Here is an 18,469-nt window from a genome sequence, read left to right as displayed (position 1 = left end):
CGACTCGTGTGCTTAGGGTCGTCGTCTTGCTGCATGACCCACCTTCTCTTGAGATTCAGTTCATGGACAGATGTCCTGACATTTTCCTTTAGAATTCTCTGATATAATTCAGAATTCATTGTTCCATCAATGATGGTAAGCCGTCCTGGCCCAGATGCAGCAAAACAGGCCCAAACCATGATACTACCACCACCATGTTTCACAGATGGGATAAGGTTCTTATGCTGGAATGCAGTGTTTTCCTTTCTCCAAACATAACGCTTTTCATTTAAACCAAAAAGTTCTACTTTGGTCTCATCCATCCACAAAACATTCTTCCAGTAGCCTTCTGGCTCGTCCACGTGATCTGTAGCAAACTGCAGACGAGCAGCAATGTTCTTTTTGGAGAGCAGTGGCTTTCTCTTTGCAACCCTGCCATGCACACCACTGTTGTTCAGTGTTCTCCTGATGGTGGACTCATGAACATTACCATTAGCCAATGTGAGAGAGGCCTTCAGTTGCTTAGAAGTTACCCTGGGGTCCTTTGTGACCTCGCCGACTATTACACGCCTCGCTCTTGGAGTGATCTTTGTTGGTCGACCACTCCTGGGCAGGGTAACAATAGTCTTGAATTTCCTCCATTTGTACACAATCTGTCTGACTGTAGATTGGTGGAGTCCAAACTCTTTAGAGATGGTTTTGTAACCTTTTCCAGCCTGATGAGCATCAACAACTCTTTTTCTGAGGTCCTCAGAAATGTCCTTTGTTCGTGCCATGATAGACTAGCACAAACATGTGTTGTGAAGAGCAGACTTTGATAGATCCCTGTTTTTTTAAATAAAACAGGGTGCCACTCACACCTGATTGTCATCGCATTGATTGAAAACACCTGACTCTAATTTCACCTTCAAATTAACTGCAAATCCTAGAGGTTCACATACTTTTGCCACTTACAAATATGTAATATTGGATAATTTTCCTCAATAAATAAATGACCAAGTATAATATTTTGTCTCATTTGTTTAACTGGGTTCTCTTCATCTACTTTTAGGACTTGTGTGAAAATCTGATGATGTTTTAGGTCAGAAATATAGAACATTCTAAAGGGTTCACAAACTTTCAAGCACCACTGTATATATTAAATATTAAAATTCAGTAGTAGCCATCATTAAGTCTTTGCTCTAAATCAGGTAAGCATTATCTTGACATAATTAAAACTAAATTATTACTAATTTTATTTTTCAAAAGTTAAGATGGTAAAAATAGCCTGCAATTGAAGAATCACCCATGTAGAAAAATATGAAGTGAATGAATATAAATATATAAAATAAAATTGGAATAATAAGTCTGAGGTGTACAGTTATTGTGCAAGATATGAATTATACATGGTAGTGCAGAATGCAGAATGGGTTGTGTGGGGTGTTAATAAAGCTGAATGAATGAATGAGTTAGTATCAGTACTTACACTGCAGTCCAGTAGGGGCGCTAATAAACTTGAACGTTGTAGATCAACCACCTCAATTTAAACAGAAGAAGAAGAAGCTGCAGCAGCTGGTGTGTTTGTACTGAAGTGAATCATCTGTAAGTAAAATATTGATTTATTTATTTATTACACTTTAATTATTAACTACATTCTAATTAATAACAAAACTAGAGTTCATAATAAAATATCACTGTGAGGATTTGAGGAGCTTTAACTTCCTTTTCACACAAACTACTAGCTTCTCCGCTAACTGTTAGCATCTCACATGATTCAGTACTGATGAACCGATTCATTTGAACCGATCCAGCAAAATGAATCACAGTTTTGGTTGTAAGAAGGTTGTATTGGAACGTTCCCTTAACGTTATTCTGTCCAGTTTTCTTAATGTTGTGATGTTATGAAAACGTTCCCTGAACATCCCCGAGCTCATTTACACCGATTATAGGAACCTGCAGTGAGAATGTGGGAATTTAGTTCCATTGATTCAGTTCTTTTATTCTATGATGATACAGAAAATGTTGCTTTGGAATGTTCCCTAAACGTTTCCACAACATCTCACTTCTCCTGGAATGTTCTCTTTCAGTGTTTGGAGCTTTATAGTCCCAGTTTTCTTCACATTCTTAAGACGTTCAGTGTAAGTTAGTAGAACAAAAGCCAGAAATTTTAGATAATCTAACTCATCAATTAATCAAAAACAGAATCACCAGATTGATTATGAAAATAAACATTAGTTAAAACAAGATGTAAGAAGTTCTATTGGAGATCTTTTCTGCCAGATGCTGCCCACAATAGTTGTAACGTTCTCACCGTGTTTAGAGCCTCACAGAATAAACAATAGCCAATTAAAAGAGTCTAAAAGAATGAGGCAGAATATTCCTTAAAGGAGAAATAAGTACATCTATCTATCTTTGTATTAGATCTTTAATAATGCAGTCAGCAGAAGAGGGACACGTCACCCCGGAGGATCTACAACATGAAGGATTCCAGAAGAAACCAATAAAAAAGGAAGAAGATGAAGATGAGGACGATGATTTCTTCTGTAAGTAAATATGGAGCAATGAGCCATTTCTCCACCAGACAGTGTGGTACAGTACAGTATGGTACAGTACAGTGTGGTACAGTACAGTTTGGTACAGTACAGTGTGGTACAGTACAGTATGGTACAGTACAGTATGGTAGAGTACAGTGTTGTACAGTACAGTGTGGTACAGTACAGTGTGGTACAGTACAGTGTGGTACAGTGCAGTGTGGTACAGTACAGTGTGGTACAGTACAGTATGGTACAGTACGGTACAGTACAGTGTTGTACAGTACAGTATGGTACAGTACAGTATGGTACAGTACAGTGTGGTACAGTGCAGTGTGGTACAGTACAGTGTGGTACAGTACAGTATGGTACAGTATGGTACAGTACAGTGTTGTACAGTGCAGTGTGGTACAGTACAGTGTGGTACAGTACAGTATGGTACAGTGTGGTACAGTACAGTGTGGTACAGTACAGTATGGTACAGTATGGTACAGTACAGTGTAGTACAGTATGGTACAGTACAGTTTGGTACAGTACAGTGTGGTACAGTACAGTATGGTACAGTACAGTATGGTAGAGTACAGTGTTGTACAGTACAGTGTGGTACAGTACAGTGTGGTACAGTACAGTGTGGTACAGTGCAGTGTGGTACAGTACAGTGTGGTACAGTACAGTATGGTACAGTACGGTACAGTACAGTGTTGTACAGTACAGTATGGTACAGTACAGTATGGTACAGTACAGTGTGGTACAGTGCAGTGTGGTACAGTACAGTGTGGTACAGTACAGTATGGTACAGTATGGTACAGTACAGTGTTGTACAGTGCAGTGTGGTACAGTACAGTGTGGTACAGTACAGTATGGTACAGTGTGGTACAGTACAGTGTGGTACAGTACAGTATGGTACAGTATGGTACAGTACAGTGTAGTACAGTATGGTACAGTACAGTATGGTACAGTACAGTATGGTACAGTGCAGTGTGGTACAGTACAGTGTGGTACAGTACAGTATGGTACAGTATGGTACAGTACAGTGTTGTACAGTGCAGTGTGGTACAGTACAGTGTGGTACAGTACAGTATGGTACAGTATGGTACAGTACAGTATGGTACAGTACAGTGTTGTACAGTGCAGTGTGGTACAGTACAGTGTGGTACAGTACAGTATGGTACAGTACAGTATGGTACAGTACAGTGTTGTACAGTGCAGTGTGGTACAGTACAGTGTGGTACAGTACAGTATGGTACAGTACAGTATGATGCAGTACAGTGTGGTACAGTACAGTATGGTACAGTACAGTATGGTGCAGTACAGTGTGGTACAGTACAGTGTGGTACAGTACAGTGTGGTACAGTACAGTATGGTACAGTATGGTACAGTACAGTGTTGTACAGTACAGTATGGTACAGTACAGTATGGTACAGTACAGTGTGGTACAGTATGGTACAGTGTGGTACAGTACAGTATGGTACAGTACAGTGTTGTACAGTACAGTACAGTATGGTACAGTATGGTGTGGTACAGTACAGTGTGGTACAGTACAGTGTGGTACAGTACAGTTTGGTACAGTATGGTACAGTACAGTGTGGTACAGTACAGTGTGGTACAGTACAGTGTGGTACAGTATGGTACAGTACAGTGTTGTACAGTACAGTATGGTACAGTACAGTATGGTACAGTACAGTGTGGTACAGTACAGTATGGTACAGTACAGTATGGTAGAGTACAGTGTTGTACAGTACAGTATGGTACAGTACAGTATGGTACAGTGCAGTGTGGTACAGTACAGTATGGTACAGTACAGTATGGTACAGTACAGTATGGTACAGTGCAGTGTGGTACAGTACAGTATGGTACAGTGCAGTGTGGTACAGTACAGTATGGTACAGTACAGTGTTGTACAGTATGGTACAGTACAGTATGGTACAGTACAGTATGGTACAGTGCAGTGTGGTACAGTACAGTATGGTACAGTGCAGTGTGGTACAGTACAGTATGGTACAGTGCAGTGTGGTACAGTACAGTATGGTACAGTACAGTATGGTACAGTACAGTGTGGTACAGTACAGTATGGTACAGTACAGTATGGTACAGTACAGTGTGGTACAGTACAGTATGGTACAGTGCAGTGTGGTACAGTACAGTATGGTACAGTACAGTATGGTACAGTGCAGTGTGGTACAGTACAGTATGGTACAGTGCAGTGTGGTACAGTACAGTATGGTACAGTACAGTGTTGTACAGTATGGTACAGTACAGTATGGTACAGTACAGTATGGTACAGTGCAGTGTGGTACAGTGCAGTGTGGTACAGTACAGTATGGTACAGTACAGTATGGTACAGTACAGTATGGTACAGTGCAGTGTGGTACAGTACAGTATGGTACAGTGCAGTGTGGTACAGTACAGTATGGTACAGTACAGTATGGTACAGTACAGTGTGGTACAGTACAGTATGGTACAGTACAGTACAGTATGGTACAGTACAGTATGGTACAGTACAGTGTGGTACAGTACAGTATGGTACAGTGCAGTGTGGTACAGTACAGTATGGTACAGTACAGTATGGTACAGTACAGTGTGGTACAGTACAGTATGGTACAGTGCAGTGTGGTACAGTACAGTATGGTACAGTACAGTGTTGTACAGTATGGTACAGTACAGTATGGTACAGTGCAGTGTGGTACAGTGCAGTGTGGTACAGTACAGTATGGTACAGTACAGTATGGTACAGTGCAGTGTGGTACAGTACAGTATGGTACAGTGCAGTGTGGTACAGTACAGTATGGTACAGTACAGTATGGTACAGTACAGTGTGGTACAGTACAGTATGGTACAGTGCAGTGTGGTACAGTACAGTATGGTACAGTACAGTATGGTGCAGTACAGTACAGTGTGGTACAGTACAGTGTGGTACAGTACAGTACAGTGTGGTACAGTACAGTATGGTACAGTACAGTGTGGTACAGTACAGTGTGGTACAGTACAGTGTGGTTAGTACTGGGGTCACTAATCAGTAGAAATAATAAGAGAATGGGGATAGTGGGATTAGAACCTGTACTGTACTGTACTGTACTGTGGAGAAGTGCTGCTCCACTCCAGTCTGGATTTAAGGTTTAAATCTAACTAGGATTTATTTGTGATTGGAAAACCAAACCCACAATTTGACATTTTCTCCAGTTATTGAGTTTCTTCTTCACATGTTGATGGAATTTCAGGTGAAGGATCTTTAAACCCTGTGGAACAAGTCATGGAATTCTTCTCCCCAGTGGACCAACAGTGTGGAGGTTTCCAGATGAAGCCTGTGAAGAAGGAAGAACCTGACGATACAGGTGTGGACAGTTGGTTGAGATTCCTTCTATATCCACAGACCTTAATTTGTTGTCAGAGACTGGACTATTGTACTGACGACCACTTAAGGAACAACAGGTGGCAGCAGTGTCCACAAGAAAGTCATAAACTTCATCCTCTACCTGTAAAGACAATAAAGGTGAAGTAGAAAACTTATCAGACAGGGTGGTAGTCTAGCAGGACCAATCTATTTGCACCTCAGTGTCTCTGTTGTGGGCAGCTTTATAGAGTAGCCTAAATTGAGTAACAATAATAATTGAATAAATAATAACTAATGACACAACAGGAGTAGAAGAGAGGAAACCTAAAACAACAACAATAAATAAGGGATCCCAGACCAGAGTAATCAGATAGGTGTATGGAACCTCCAATCAACACTTTATTCTGAACCGTACTCTAAATGCTGACCAGTTTCAGCTCACCGTTTCCTCTCCAGACTGACAATCCAGCAGATAAGAACATTTCTGAGAAAAATCACTTACCTGAACTGACTTGCTCGCATTCTCCACCATTTGTTAGATCTGCTGCTCAGATAGGATAGGATCTAGTGGGGACATAAAACCTGATTAAACAGGGGCGTGGTTAACTAGTGCTGAAATGAAAACCTCTGTTGCAACACAGAGGCTAGAGGAGAACAAGTCACCAAAAGTTTATGAACACTGATAATTTATCTAACAGTTTGTGAGAAGCGTTTAGCATTAGACATGATATAAGCAGAAAAGGGGGCGTTTGTGTAATGATTGGAGGTTCATGTTGTGCTTTCATACCAAATAATACAGCCCCTGATGGTACTATTACAAAAGCTTTACAAGGTCTGACTAAACACTTTAGGGAACACCTAATAGACTTATAAACCTGACATGGAAATAATAAAATTCCCTGCACAACAAGAAGTTACATGTCATGTAAATAGTGATAGATGAAACATTACAGCAAAGCAGCCCCACAACATTATGGATCCCCCACCATGTTTCACTGTAGGTAGATGTGAACATAATGCTGGTATACATTGCAGTGGTTCTTCTCGGCCTTCCTCCATAGAGCCCTGCTTTGTTCAGTGTGTGGTAAGGATTGAAACTCCAGATGTCTCCAGTTCAGCCTGAAGTGCTTTGGACTGGGTTGTTGTACTGGGTTTCTTAGCCACATGTTGAAGCACTTTTTGTTGGGTTCTCTCAGTGATTTTCCTGTTTCCACCAAATCCTGGAAGGTTCCTCAAGTAGCAAACATAATGTTTGTTGTTTTTTGTTTATTTATATAAAAATATTTGATTCTTTCTGCTTCAGAACTGAACAACGATTTCTCCTGCTCCTCATGTCCACGTTCCTCTACAACCCAAAATCACCTCCACAATCACATCAAGAGCTGCAATTATGATAAATATGAGACTCTGGTGAAGATTAAGACTGAACATGAGGATCTGACGCCAACCAGAAGCTCCAGTAATCAGCAAACGTCCTCTGGTACTGTCAGCATTAACACCTCTCTCAGTCCCACACAGGAAGAAGGAAACGTCTGCTCACAGTGTGGGAAGAGCTTCAGGTTCCAACGTAATCTTAAAACCCACCAGCGCATTCACACTGGAGAGAAACCATATCTGTGCTCACAGTGTGGGAAGAGTTTTAATACACAGCATAATCTCAACAAACACCAGCGCATTCACACTGGAGAGAAGCCATATCAGTGCTCACAGTGTGGGAAGAGCTTTAATAGACTGAGTCATCTCAAAGATCACCAGCGCATTCACACTGGAGAGAAACCATATCAGTGCTCACAGTGTGGGAAGAGCTTTAATAGACAGAGTGATCTCAAAATACACCAGCACATTCACACTGGAGAGAAACCGTATCAGTGCTCACAGTGTGAAAAGAGTTTTAATAAACAGAGTCATCTCAAAATACACCAGCGCATTCACACTGGAGAGAAACCGTATCAGTGCTCACAGTGTGGTAAGAGCTTTCATATAAAGAGTAATCTCAAAGATCACCAGCGCATTCACACTGGAGAGAAACCATATCAGTGCTTACAGTGTGGGAAGAGCTTTATTAGACAGAGTGATCTCAAAGTACACCAGCGCATTCACACTGGAGAGAAATTATATCAGTGCTCACAGTGTGGGAAGAGTTTTAATCAACAGGGTAATCTCAACATGCACCAGCGCATTCACACTGGAGAGAAACCGTATCAGTGCTCACAGTGTGGGAAGAGTTTTAATTCACAAAGTGATCTCAACAAACACCAGCGCATTCACACTGGAGAGAAACCGTATCAGTGCTCACAGTGTGGGAAGAGTTTTGCTCATTTAAATACATTTAAGAAACACAAGTGTGACACATTCAATTGTACCGAATAAACGAAGGGTTTGATTTTTAATACCACATTCTCAAAGTAATTACCAAGTGTTCCTGTTAATGTAGCAGCAGCTGTAATGTTTAGCATGTGCACCTGTTTCTTTTTATTTTACAACCCCAGTTCCAATGAAGTTGGGACGTTGTGTAAAGCATAAATAAAAACAGAATATGATCATTTGCAAATTCTTTTCAACCCATATTCAACCGAATACACTACAAAGACAAAATATTTAATGTTCAAACAGATAAACTTTATTGTTTTTTGCAAATATTCACTCATTTTGAATTTGATGCCTGCAACACGTTCCAAAGAAGTTGGGACAGGGGCATGTTTACCACTGTGTTACATCACCTTTCCTTTTAACAACACTCAATAAGCGTTTTGGAACTGAGGACACTAATTGTTGAAGCTTTGTAGGTGGAATTCTGTCCCATTCTTGCTTGATGTACAACTTCAGTTGCTCAACAGTCCGGGGTCTCCGTCGTCGTATTTTGCGCTTCATAATGCGCCACACATTTTCAATGGGAGACAGGTCTGGACTGCAGGCAGGCCAGTCTAGTACCCGCTCTCTTTTACTACGAAGCCACGCTGTTGTAACACGTGCAGAAGGTGGCTTGGCATCGTCTCGCTGAAATAAGCAGGGACGTCCCTGAAAAAGACGTTGCTTGGATGGCAGCATATGTTGCTCCAAAACCTGTATGTACCTTTCAGCATTAATGGTGCCTTCACAGATGTGCAAGTTACCCATGCCATGGGTACTAACACACCCCAATACCATCAGAGATGCTGGCTTATGAACTTAGCGCTGATAACAATCCGGACAGTCCTTTTCCTCTTTGGCCCGGAGGACACGACGTCCATGATTTCCAAAAACAATTTGAAATGTGGACTCGTCAGACCACAGGACACTTTTCCACTTTGCGTCGGTCCATCTCAGATGAGCTCGGGCCCAGAGAAGCTGGCGGTGTTTTTGGGTGTTGTTGATATATGGCTTTCGCTTTGCATGGTAGAGTTTTAACTTGCACTTGTAGATGGAGCGACGAACTGTGTTCACTGACGATGGTTTTCTGAAGTGTTCCTGAACCCATGTGGTAATATCCGTTACAGAATGATGTGGGTTTTTAATGCAGTGCCGCCTGAGGGATCGAAGGTCATGGGCATTCAATGTTGGTTTTCGGCCTTGCCGCTTACTTGCACAGATTTCTCCAGATTCTCTGAATCTTTTGATGATATTATGGACTGTAGATGATGAAATCCCTAAATTCCTTGCAATTGCACGTTGAGAAACATTGTTCTTAAACTGTTGGACTATTTGCTCACCCAGTTGTTCACAAAGTGGTGAACCTTGCTTGTGAACGACTGAGCCTTTCGGGGATGCTCCCTTTATACCCAATCATGACATTTACCTGTTTCCAATTAACCTGTTCACCTGTGGAATGTTCCAAACAGGTGTTTTTTGAGCATTCCTTAACTTTTCCAGTCTTTTGTTGCCCCCGTCCCAACTTCTTTGGAATGTGGCATCAAATTCAAAATGAGTGAATATTTGCAAAAACACAATAAAGTTTATCCGTTTTAACATTAAATATCTTGTCTTTGTAGTGTATTCAATTGAATATGGGTTGAAAAGGATTTGCAAATCATCATATTCGGTTTTTATTTATGTTTTACACAACGTCCCAACTTCATTGACATTGGGGTTGTAATAAATTAACCCACAGTCTCTGCAGTCGGGTGGTACAGTGGTTTAGCAGGGTTTCCTCACACCTCCCAAAAACATACCAGTATGTGGACTGACTGATATACAGTGGGGCCAAAAAGTATTTAGTCAGCCACTGATTGTGCAAGTTCTTCTACTTAGAAAGATGAGAGAGGTCTGTAATTTTCATCATAGGTACACTTCAACTATGAGAGACAAAATGAGAAAAAAAATCCAGGAAATCACATTGTAGGATTTTTAAAGAATTTATTTGTAAATTATGGTGGAAAATAAGTATTTGGTCAATAACAAAAGTTCAACTCAATACTTTGTAACATAACCTTTGTTGGCAATGACAGAGGTCAAACATTTCCTGTAAGTCTTCACCAGGTTTGCACACACTGTAGCTGGTATTTTGGGCCATTCCTCCATGCAGATCTCCTCTAGAGCAGTGATGTTTTGGGGCAACACGGACTCCACAAATTTTCTATGGGATTGAGGTCTGGAGACTGGCTAGGCCACTCCAGGACCTTGAAATGCTTTTTACGGAGCCACTCCTTCGTTGCCCGAGCGGTGTGTTTGGGATCATTGTCATGCTGGAAGACCCAGCCACGTTCCATCTTCAATGCTCTCACTGATGGAAGGAGGTTTTGGCTTAAAATCTCACGATACACGACCCCGTTCATTCTTCCCTTAACACGGATCAGTCGTCCTGTCCCCTTTGCAGAAAAACAGCCCCAAAGCATGATGTTTCCACCCCCATGCTTCACAGTAGGTATGGTGTTCTTGGGATGCAACTCAGCATTCTTCTTCCTCCAAACATGACGAGTTGAGTTTTTACCAAAAAGTTCCATTTTGCTTTCATCTGACCACATGATATTCTCCCAATCCTCTTCTGGATCATCCATATGCTCTCTGGCAAACTTCAGACGGGCCTGGACATGTACTGGCTTAAGCAGGGGGACACGCCTGGCACTGCAGGATTTGAGTCCCTCTCGGCGTAGTGTGTTACTGATGGTAGCCTTTGTTACTTTGGTCCCAGCTCTCTGCAGGTCATTCATCAGGTCCCTCCGTGTAGTTCTGGGATTTTTGCTCACCGTTCTCATGATAATTTTGACCCCACGGGATGAGATCTTGACCCCAAGGAAGATTATCAATGGTCTTGTATGTCTTCCATTTTCTTACAATTGCTCCCACAGTTGATTTATTCACACCAACCTGCTTGCCTATTGTAGATTCACTCATCCCAGCCTGGTGCAGGTCTACAATTTTCTTCCTGGTGTCCTTCGACAGCCCTTTGGTCTTGGCCATGGTTGAGTTTGGAGTCTGACTGTTTGAGGCTGTGGACAGGTGTCTTTTATACGGATAACGAGGTCAAACAGGTGCCATTAATACAGGTAACGAGTGGAGGACAGAAGAGCTTCTTAAAGAAGAAGTTACAGGCCTGTGAGAGCCAGAAATCTTGCTTGTTTGTGGGTGACCAAATACTTATTTTCCACCATAATTTACAAATAAATTCTTAAAAAATCCTACAATGTGATTTCCTGGATCTTTTTTTCTCATTTTGTCTCTCATAGTTGAAGTGTAGCTATGATGAAAATTACAGACCTCTCTCATCTTTCTAAGTAGGAGAACTTGCACAATCAGTGGCTGACTAAATACTTTTTGGCCCCACTGTAAATCCTTCTTGTGAGTGAGTGAAAGTTTTCCTTTAAAATTCTACATGTAAAAGTTCCTTTTCTTTTTACTTTAAATTATCTTCCCACCGTCCAAAGACGTGCAAGTGAGGTAAATTGGAGACACTAAATTGTCCATGACTGTGTTTGATATAAACTTGTGAACTGATGAATCTTGTGTAAGCAGTAACTACCGTTCCTGTCATGAGTGTAACCAAAGTGTAAAACATGACGTTAAAATCCTAATAAACAAACAAACACAAAAAAATCCCGAGTATAAGTTTTTACTTTTATAAATGTAGAATATTTTGTGGTCACTGATTTTTTATGATTTTATTGTATTTAGTTTTTCTACTGAAATAAACATTAGTAATGTTGCAGGTTTATAATGAATGAATATGATTGTAATGGTAATAATGCTGGCTGATTGCCCGCATTCTCCACCATTTGTTAGGTTTTTACTCAGTCACCCAAAGTCCCGTCCTTTGAGCTTATAGAAAGAATTTAACCAGGAGAAGAATCATTCAATGAATCTGGTGCACGAGGAAAGCACCCAGACAAGTCAAAGTATGAATGCCTCAGTTTATTAACAGAAAACCGAGTTTTTATAAACACAGGATTACATGAGAAAGTTTTACAGAAAAGAAGAGTTTCGATAAACAAGATCACAACTAGCCAAAGCAATGTTCAGAGCTGCATGCTCAGCTCGTAAGCAGTGAGAAGATGAAGAAATACTAGGCCTAATACCATAAGTAGATTAGATTAGATTAGATTAGATTCAACTTTATTGTCATTGTGCAGAGTATACAAATACAGAGCCAACGAAATGCAGTAGCATCTAACCAGAAGTGCAGTAGCATCTAACCAGAAGTGCAAGATAGAGAATATATACATATAATCCACAGGTAAAGTGCAAAAGTGACCAGATAGGTGAAATGAGGAGACATATAAGAATAATGAGACTATTAAACAGAATATTAAGACTATTAACAGATAATGATGATTGTACAGTGAATAGACTAATATGTATTTACAGAGTGATGAAGGTGACTAAAGTGGCTACATGAATGGGTAATGAATGTAAATAAATAAAGTGAAGTATATAAGTATAGCGAGTATATACAGTATATACATTATTATTGTGCTGGTGTAAACAGTGCAATAGTGCCATGTGCAAATTTGCAAAATACTGATTGTATATACAGTCAAGATGAAACATTTGTAAAAAGTACAGGGTTAAATGTGGTACAAAGTGCAGTGATATTTTTACAATGGTGTGCTGGAGTTCAGCAGGGTTACAGCCTCAGGAAAAAAGCTCTTCCTGAGCCTGCTGGTACGAGAGCGGAGGCTCCTGTAACGCCTGCCAGACGGAAGCAAGGTAAAAAGTCCATGGTTAGGATGAGAAACGTCCTTAATAATGTTCCTCGCTTTGCCCACGCACCGTTTGTGATAAATGTCCTGTATGGTGGGTAACTGAGTGCCGGTGATGCGTTGGGCGGTTTTAACCACCCGCTGGAGAGCTTTCCGGTCAGCTGCGGAGCAATTGCCGTACCACACAGAGATGCAGTTTGTAAGAATGCTCTCAATGGTGCAGCGATAAAAGTCCACAAGTATTCTGGGACACAAGTAGGCTTTTTTGAGTCTCCGAAGAAAGTAAAGGCGCTGTTGTGCCTTTCTGACCAGGATTGATGAGTTGAGGGACCAAGAGAGATCTTCAGAGATGTGGACGCCGAGGAATTTGAAGCTGGGCACCCGCTCTACTACAGCACCGTTGATGCAGATATGGGCGTGTGCCTGACTTGCTGTTCTTCTAAAGTCCACAATAGTCTCTTTGGTTTTCCCTGTGTTAAGCTCCAGGTTGTTGTCCTCACACCATGCAGCCAGATGCTGAACCTCCTCCCTGTAGGCCGTTTCATCGTTGTCTTTGATCAAGCCTATCACCGTGGTGTCGTCCGCGAACTTGATTATGGAGTTGGAACCATAAACAGGAACACAGTCGTAGTATAGGAGGGGACTCAGCACACAGCCTTGTGGCACGCCAGTGTTCAGGGTGATGGAGGCTGATTGGAGGATGCCTAACTTAACAGTCTATTAGTTAGAAAGTCCAGAATCCAGTTACAGAGTGACGTGCTGATGCCAAGCTGACTGAGCTTCAAAATCAGCTTGGATGGAATCACTGTGTTAAATGCTGAACTGAAGTCAATGAAAAGCATCCTAACATAAGTGTTATGGCAGTCCAAGTGGGTCAGTGTAGTGTGAAGTGCAGTGGAGATAGCATTCTCTATTGACCTGTTGTGACGATAAGCAAATTGATGCTGATCTAATGTAGCGGGTAGACTGGCTTTCAGGTGAGAGAAGACTAGTCTTTCGAAGCACTTGGAGATGATGGGAGTGAGTGCAACAGGCCGGAAATCGTTCAGTGCTGAAGCAGTTGAATGTTTTGGTACTGGCACAATGGAGGCTGTCTTGAAACTCCTTGGAATTACAGCCTGGACCAGAGACAGATTGAAAATGTCAGTGAAGCTAGCTGCTTAGCACAAGCTTTTAGCACACGTCCAGGTACTCCATCAGGGCCAGCAGCTTTCCTAGCATTCACCTGGTTCAGCATGCGGTAGACATCCGTGGTAGAGAGTGTGATTGGTTGCTCATCTGGAGGAAGATCTGTTTTAAAGGCAACCATGTTATTACCCCGGTCAAAGCGAGCGTAGAAGTTGTTAAGCTCATCGGGGAGTGAGTCATTGTCGGCATAGGGAGCTGTATTAAGTGGTTTAAAGTCCGTGATTGTTCGGATCCCTTGCCACATACGCCGAGGGTCGGAGGAGTTGAAGTGGTCCTCAATCCGTTGTTTGTAGCTGTGTTTAGCCCTGGAGATGCCTTTCTTCAGACTGGATCTGGCTGTGCTGTAGGCTGCTCGATCTCCAGATCTGAAGGCTGTATTCCTTGCTTTGAGCAGAAGGCGAACCTCGCTGTTCATCCAGGGTTTCTGGTTGGGAAATATTTTTATTTTTCTGTATGTTGTCACACTGTCCACACAGTTGTTAATATGGTCCAGCACAGAGTTAGTGTAGGAGTCAATGCAGATAGTGTGATCCGTGGTGGCTTGGAGAGCAAACCGGTTCCAGTCTGTGTGCTGGAATTGATCCTGGAGAGTTGAGTCAGCGCCTTCCGTCCAGATCTTGACTGTCCTCGTTGTGGGTTTCACACGCCTGATGATTGGTGTGTACTTGGGGAGCAGGAACAAAGAAAGGTGATCAGACTGACCCAGGTGGGGGAGGGGTGTGGCTTTGTAGGCATCAGCAACATTTGTGTAAACATGGTCCAAAGTTTTTAGTCCCCTTGTGGTGCAGTGGACGTTCTGATGAAACTTTGGAAGTCCAGATTTTAAACTGCAATGATTAAAGTCCCCAGCAACAATAAAGGCTCCATCTGGGTGCAAAGTTTGAAGTTTGCCAACAGCAGCACAAAGGTCTTTCATAGCTATGTTAGCATTAGCATCCGGAGGAATATAAACTGCAGCAACAACAATGCAGGAAAACTCACGTGGAAGATAGAAAGGTCTACACATGATAATCAGGTATTCCAGGTCAGCAGAGCAGTAGGTGTTCACTACGACAGAGTCCATGCACCATGTTTTGTTTACATAAGTGCAAACACCACCACCGCGGCTCTTACCCGATGCTGCTGCTTCTCTATCAGCTCTGAAGAAAGCGTACCCCTCCAGCTCCACCACGCTGTTCGAAACATCATTGTTTAGCCATGTTTCCGAGAAAATCATGAGGCTGCAGTCCATAAGCCTTTTCTGTGTCAAGGTCCAGAGTTTTAGCTCGTCCATCTTATTCGGCAGAGACCGCACATTGGCAAGGAAGATAGTGGGAAGCGCCGGCCGGTGTGGATTTAGCCTTAGCTTAGTACGCAAACCTCCGCGCTTACCCCTTCTTTGTTTACGGTCTCTACGCCGGCGCCGAGCACTTCCGGTCGGGACGAACAGCTCGCTTGGACGCGGCGTTCTGCTCAGCTCCGGAGGTAGCTCGTCGAAGTTGAATGGATGGTCCAAAACAGCGTTTAAGTAGTATAAATTAATGTCCAACAGCGTCTGTCTGTCGTATATGTAGTTCGCCCGAGTGATACGAGCGAAAACGCAGTAAATTACTAAGTAAATAAATACTAAATTGCGAAAACTGGTGAGACGCAGAGCCTCGCGATGTACACGCGCCGCCATCTTGCGTAGATTCCGTATATGGACATAAGTGTAGCTAAAGAAACTTTAGAATAATAAAAATGAGGGAAGAGCCAATAAAAGTGCACTAAATAAAAAACAAATAGGCAAAAAATGTCAGAGCAGTTGTGGTGGCAGCCTACCTCAGTGGCGTCAGCTTATAGAACCAAGGATTTCTCTCTCGCTCTCGTGGAAGACGGACGCACTTTTCCCTCCTCCTCCCTTATCTTCCCTGCTTGGCTTCTCCTGTCTCGTCTACTCTACTCTACAGAGATTTTCTTAGCACAGCTCCTCAAAGAACAAATTATGGAATTGGTTAAATGGTCTCTGAATGCTATTGACACCATCTTCTCATCGAGAAGTTCGGGTTTGGGGGAACCCACATGCCCCGACGGAACGCAGATGGCGGGATACGCGATGGACTCGTGGGAGAAGTGGAGGGTCGTGTGCCTGGCACCTCTTTCGTTGGAGGACGTAGAGGATGTTTACCTATTCGGAACTTTGATTGTGGGGTTTTTGCTGATTGGATTAGGCTTTGCCCTGCTGTATCGGGAAATTAAAAGAGTTGGGTCAGTTGTCAAAGGTCCCCAGAAACTGCCCAATTTGATTGATATGGTGGGCAGAGCCGTCGGAACTCAGACTGTGAATATAAATCGCAATATGGATTCCGTCTTGGAGAAACTAACGGCTTTGCGAAATGAGATGAACCATAGACGCATTCATTCTGAGAGTTTGTGTTACATTTTTATTAGTGCTCAGACAAAACAAGAAGTCATTTCTGCTCTTGGCTCCCCTGTTATCAGCAATGGCCTCGCTGATAAGTAAATTCCTCCAGAGGATCTGCTGCGATGTACCTACACCCCCTTCACTGACTGTTTTTTCATTCTGGGCAGTAAGAGCTGTAAACAGCCATGTTATCGCGAACTTTGTACAGACTTTTTCTTTCTTGCTGCAGGAATGGAGGACTGACAGACTCTTTCCCAACCCCAACCAACGTCTCCACTCTTAGCTTAATCCCACCAATACGGCAGGATGGGCTGCAGCGCGCGCCGGCATATGGCTGTGAATCGCTGGATGGCTGCTTGTCGTAGTTGGTTACTTTTCCTATCCCCACATCCCTAACCCGTGGCTCGTTGTGTGACTATGTTATGTTCTTATGTTTACATGTGCTTGTGTGCTGTTAGGGGCTTTTTTTCGTGTTACCATAGTGTGCTCCTTAGGGAGCACAATCTGGTTGCTGGTTTTTTTTTTTATCTCCTACTCTCCCAATGTGTTACCATTTCTTGTCTAACGATGTGAATTTCCCCATTGTGGGACTAATAAAGGATTATCTTATCTTATCTTATTAGGAGGTTAAAAGAAGATTGTAGTGGTAACGGGTGCCAGACAACTGGGCTATGACCAATGAAGTGGTAAGGGAATCGGCTAGTAAAATACTTGGGGTTGGTTTCACAGACAGGGATTACGCTTAGTCCTAGACTACACAGCATTTTGAATGGAGATTCTCCATTGAAAGCAAAATTTTGTCCTGGACTAGCCTTAATCCCCATTTGGGAAACCAACCATTGGTGTTGGACAGAGGAAGAAAGAAAAAGAGACTTGGAGGTGGAAGTGCAAAAAAAATTAACTTGCCAAAAATAACTGGTATCTCCAGAAAGGCAAAGAGAGTCGACAGAAGAACAAGGAGATGTGGTGTAAGGCAAAGTGAGGAGTGGTAAAAGGCTAAGTAAAGGATGTATGGCTGGCTGAAAAAGAAGCTGGAGACTAAGGAAGGTGATTGGAGGGATTGGAGGGATTTGCCAGACAGTGGAACAGAGCTGGAATGGATTTACAGCAGGTTGGAATAATAAAGGATGCAGATGGGAATGTGCTGATAAATGAGGACAGTGTTCTGAGAAGATGGAAAAAGTTTATTGAGATGATGATGAATGAACAAAAGTGAAGAGAGAAGGTTGGAGAACGTACAGATAGTGAGCCAGAGAGTGTCTTGGATTAGCAAGGAGGAAGTGAGGGCAGCTAAAAAGAAAATGAAGAGTGGAAAGGCAGTTGGCTCAGATGACGTACCAGTGAAGACATGGAGATGTTTAGGAAAGATGGCTGTGGAGTTTTTAAGTAGATTGTTTAAGAAAATGATGGAATGTACGAGGATGCCTGAGGAGTGAAGAGGAAGCGTAACTGTTCCAGTTTTTAAGAATAAGGGTGATGTGCAGAGCTGCAGCAACTACAGAGGAATAAAGTTCATCAGCCACAGCATGAAGATCTGGGAAAGAGAAGAAGAACTAGGTTGAGAAGAGAGTTGAGGATTTGTGAGCAGCATTATGGTTTCATGCTAGCAAAGTGTGTTGATGGAGAAGTAGTGGAAGGCCGGACTCAGAGCTGGTCCATGATGCAGTACCCCCTCCACCTCAAACCTGTCTGTATTTACTTCTGAACATCTCACTGCTCAACATCATATATATTTTACACCACATTCACATACTTCATTATTCTGCCACTCTCAGTGTCCTCATATAATTCCACAGCTCCTCTCTCTGCACCCTTTCCTGTTTGTAATGGTCATGGACAGTCTGACTAATGAGGTTAGGTAGAAGTCGTCATGGACTATTATAATTGTGTATTAAATGAATTGCAGCAAGAGTAGAAGAGCAAATTCAGGAGAGCATGGAGATGAAGATGCTGTGATTCTCACTGG

The 18,469-nt window shown here is 42.4% G+C and overlaps 1 protein-coding gene across 1 annotated transcript in view; it reads left to right on the top strand.

Annotated features, from left to right (window-relative positions):
* LOC134331697 (zinc finger protein 850-like) overlaps positions 1-18,469 on the top strand; it is a 64,548-nt gene that overhangs the window by 23,794 nt on the left and 22,285 nt on the right. Inside the window, exons 2-3 of the mRNA XM_063013237.1 lie at positions 7,388-8,162; positions 13,917-13,923. Coding sequence (XP_062869307.1) covers positions 7,388-8,162; positions 13,917-13,923 — 782 coding nt within the window. The remainder of the gene's footprint in view (positions 1-7,387; positions 8,163-13,916; positions 13,924-18,469) is intronic.

The sequence above is a fragment of the Trichomycterus rosablanca genome, chromosome 1 (genome assembly GCF_030014385.1).
Source record: "Trichomycterus rosablanca isolate fTriRos1 chromosome 1, fTriRos1.hap1, whole genome shotgun sequence".
Lineage (NCBI taxonomy): Eukaryota > Metazoa > Chordata > Actinopteri > Siluriformes > Trichomycteridae > Trichomycterus > Trichomycterus rosablanca.
The sequence above is the reverse complement of the archived record's forward strand: the minus strand, read 5'-3'. Positions and strand labels throughout refer to the sequence as shown.